Below are 3,577 nucleotides of genomic sequence, written 5' to 3' on the forward strand. Positions count from 1 at the left end.
AAAAGCATAGCATCGTCCGCAAAAAATAAGTGAGAGATACTCAACCTCCAGCATTTAGAATGCGGATGAATGTGTCCAGCATAGACAGCTTGATTTAGAAGGCCAGAGAGCACCTCCATCACCAAGACAAATAGATACGGTAAAATTGGGTCCCCCTGCCGAAGTCCTTGTTCACCTTCAAAGAATCCTTCAGATGTTCCATTGATGTTAATGGAATAAGAAGGGGTGGTGAAGTACATCGTTAGCCATTATATAAAGAGAGGAGGAAACCCAAATCTCTGCAAAATCATACCCATAGCTTCCCAATTGACTGAATCAAAAGCCTTCTTTATGTCTATCTTGATTGCGCAATTCCTGGTTCCATATTTCCTGGTGTAACCTCGTATAAGCTCATGCGCAAGTATAATATTATCTTGGATGTTCTGCTACGGTACAAAGCGATCGAAGAAAGAGATTAAGAGTGGCATATATTCCTTCATCCTGCTTGTTAGAAGCTTGGCCACACATTTGTATATAGTGTTACAGCAAGCAATGGGCCTGAATTCGTCAACCTTTGAAGGTGCAAGATTTTTTGGAATCAAGCAAAGAAGAGTGGAGTTTATACCCCTTAATATGGACTTCCAATTGAACATATGCTGAATTGCAAGAGAGAAGTCTTCACCAACTATATCCCAGGCTTTCTTAAAGAAGAAAGCATTGAAACCATCAGGCCCAGGCGTTTTGTTATCATCCATAGAAAAAAGTGCCTCCTTGATTTCCAAGATATCGAAATCCTTGTTCAATCTAGTTGCACTCTCAGGTGGCAACTCCTGAAGATTAAGCTGCTCCAGAAACCAAGGGTTACAAGAGGGTGAAGAAGAAGTACCCAACAGATTTCTATAGAAGGATATGAAAGCCTGAGCAACCTTAGCCTGGCCTTCCTACTGATTTCCTTGAGTATCCAAAATAGACCAAATGTTGTTCCTTGTCTTCTTTTCCTTTACAGCATTGTGGAAGAAAGAGTTACCAAAAGATAACCAGTCAGTGTTGGTCCTCTGCATGAGGTCATACTCCTCCATAAGCATAAGATCGCAAAGCTCAGATTTACGGCTTCTTTCTAGATTAGAAAGATGAGAATCAAAAGGACGCTTCTGCATATGCATTTGGATGTCTTCTAGATTGGCCTTGGCAGCTACCACTTGATTTTGAAGGTCCATGGAACTAAATCTAGGCCAGCCTTTAAGAGCTTCCTTGAACATCTTTAATTTCTTACAAGGCATGAACGATGGATTACCTTGTCTAGGAATAGACCAGCACTTTATAAGAGTGTCCTTGAAGGAAGGATTCACAACCCAGTAATTACAGAACCTGAAAGGTGCCCTGCATGAATGAGAGTTGGAGATCGAGATAACTATAGGCGTATGGTCAGAAAGACCTTGCGGTAAAACTTCCACTCCAGAAGTTGAGAAATGGGTAGCCCACAAGGAATTGATAAGACACCTGTCTATCTTAGACCATCTCCGCATAGAACCAGAACCATTGTTAGTCCAAGTAAAGAACCCTCCACTGGATTTATGATCATAGAGACTTACGGTGTTGAGACAATTTGCAAAGGGAGTAGTTTCCCTAGGGTGCACCAAGTCAGTACCAATCCTCTCATGAGAATAGAGGACATTGTTAAAATCACCAGCCACACACCAAGGACCCGAGAAGGATGTGTTAAGACTGATAAGATCTTGCCAGATAATCAACCTTTCCGCTCTTTTATTACTTGCATAGACTACTGTAAAATGAAACATCTGCACTAAAGCAAGGATGGTGACCTGAGCATGTATGAATTGATCGCTCTCCAAAATCTTTTGAACCCCAAGAATTGTAGGGTCCCATGAGAACCAAATGTGTCCAGCAACTGCACTGGAGTAATTATGTTCAAACTTCCAAGACGGGCAGCAGACATTGCTGATACTCAAAAATATTGCTTGCCGAACTTTCGTTTCCAAAAGGCAAAAACAAGCTAGTTTATTCTTGATTCTGAAAGCATTTAGAGCCTTCGCTTTATTCCCATCATTTAAACCCCTAACATTATGAGTGCAAATCTTCATGGGATCATCTTTTGTTTTTTCCCTTGTTACTCGAGCCTTTGGCCTTGCCTCTACCTCTTTTTCCTGAGTTGTGCAGTTGTTGTTGCTGTAGCTGGGCTCTAGTAACGACTTGAGATGGCATATTCAATCTTGTGACTTGCAGAGAGTCCACAATATGATCATCAAAAGGTTCATCATGCGTCTCCGAGATGTCGTCATCTATACCATCCTCCTCCATGACTAAGGCTGCGTATGCATTATTGTCAACATTAAATTGGAAAAGATCCTCAGCCGATACGGTACCTTCCTCCTATTCCAGGACTGACTGTGGCTGTTCATGTGTTGAATAGACAACCACTTCTTTTCCTCGGGAGTTTCCACTGGGCATTGCTGATACTCGAGATAAGGTAGGGCTACCTGAATTTCTCAAAGAAAAGGGAGAATATCCAGGCAGATTGTTCAATGAAGAGCCATCAGAGGTTGTTCTAAGAAGTCGAGGAATATTAGGAGTGGCCAGTAGAGGGCCCAGCGAACTAGCACTGTCCTTGTTATACCGAGTAAGAGACTGGCTTGGCCGTGATAGAGGAGGAGAGAAAGGAGAGCCCACTGTCGCCATAGCAGTGCTAGGAGATTCCCTAGATACTACTGCTCCCCTAGAGAGGTAGGAAATCGAGCTGACATCCTAGCAGAACTAGAAGAGTCCCTAGTAACTACTACACCATTGGTAGAAGAAATTTCTTCAGGACCAACTGGGGCTGTATAAAATCGATTTATGGCAACTTGCGCGCTTGGACAATCGGCTGTAGCTGCAGAAGAGGGATTAGCAGTACTAGGAGATTCCCTAGAGACTACTGCGTCCATGAGGGAGGTAGGAGGTCGTGCTGAAGTCCTTGCAGTACTAGGAGATTCCCTAATGACTACTGCATCATTGATTGTAGATATATCGTCAGACCCAACTGGGACACTATAGTTCAAAGTTGCAACATTTTGCGAGCTTGGACGAGTAGCTGGAGCAGCAGCAGAGGGATTTTGTTCTCGGATCAAACTTGTTCTGGGAACCCACACTTGAGTAGGAGCTGTTGGGCATCTAGTTGTTGGGTGTCCAAACCTACAACATCTAGAACACGACGGGGGTTTCCAAGGGTACTCCACATCGACAAAAACATGTTTGCCACGTATCTTCAATTTTATCGAGGTTGGAAAATCAAAGTCCAAAGGAATTGTAACACAGACTTTCGCAAAGTCGAGCCTTCTCTTCATTGACGTTGCTCCATCCATATAGAGAGGACCCCCAATGAGACTAGATAGGAGAGATAGTCCTTTCTTTGTCCATAGTTCTTTCGGAACTTTTGAGAGTTTTGCCCAGATTGGCACTGTTGAAACGTTGTTCCTTTGGTTTTTCGCCTCCGGTGACCATGGAATAACAACAAAGATCTTTCCCGTGATAAATATAGGACCACCTTCAAGAACAGCTTGCTTATCTTCAGAAGCAGAGAAACTTATATAAAACAAGTCCC

The 3,577-nt window shown here is 43.0% G+C and overlaps 1 protein-coding gene across 1 annotated transcript; it reads right to left on the bottom strand.

The window, feature by feature from the left end:
• Window positions 1-425: 425 nt before the first annotated feature.
• Window positions 426-2,676, bottom strand: LOC147504479 (uncharacterized). Its single transcript, XM_086605235.1, has 4 exons — window positions 2,478-2,676; window positions 2,136-2,306; window positions 984-2,032; window positions 426-821 (listed from the first exon to the last, which is right to left on the bottom strand). The coding sequence occupies exons 1-4, from the start codon at window positions 2,674-2,676 to the stop codon at window positions 426-428; spliced, it is 1,815 nt and encodes a 604-aa protein (XP_086461361.1).
• Between the last annotated feature and the right edge of the window lie 901 nt (window positions 2,677-3,577).

Source organism: Coptis chinensis, chromosome 4, assembly GCF_015680905.1.
Source record: "Coptis chinensis isolate HL-2020 chromosome 4, ASM1568090v1, whole genome shotgun sequence".
NCBI lineage: Eukaryota > Viridiplantae > Streptophyta > Magnoliopsida > Ranunculales > Ranunculaceae > Coptis > Coptis chinensis.

What these genes read in the sequence shown, in the direction of transcription:
- LOC147504479 (XM_086605235.1), bottom strand. Translation starts at nt 2,676, where the DNA reads ATGGCGACAGTGGGCTCTCCTTTCTCTCCTCCTCTATCACGGCCAAGC. An exon ending in GCACAACTCAGGAAAAAGAG is followed by an intron (nt 2,033 to 2,135) that starts GTAGAGGCAAGG and finishes ATGGGAATAAAG; the next exon opens with CGAAGGCTCTAAATGCTTTC. An exon ending in ACTCTTTCTTCCACAATGCT is followed by an intron (nt 822 to 983) that starts GTAAAGGAAAAG and finishes TTTCTGGAGCAG; the next exon opens with CTTAATCTTCAGGAGTTGCC.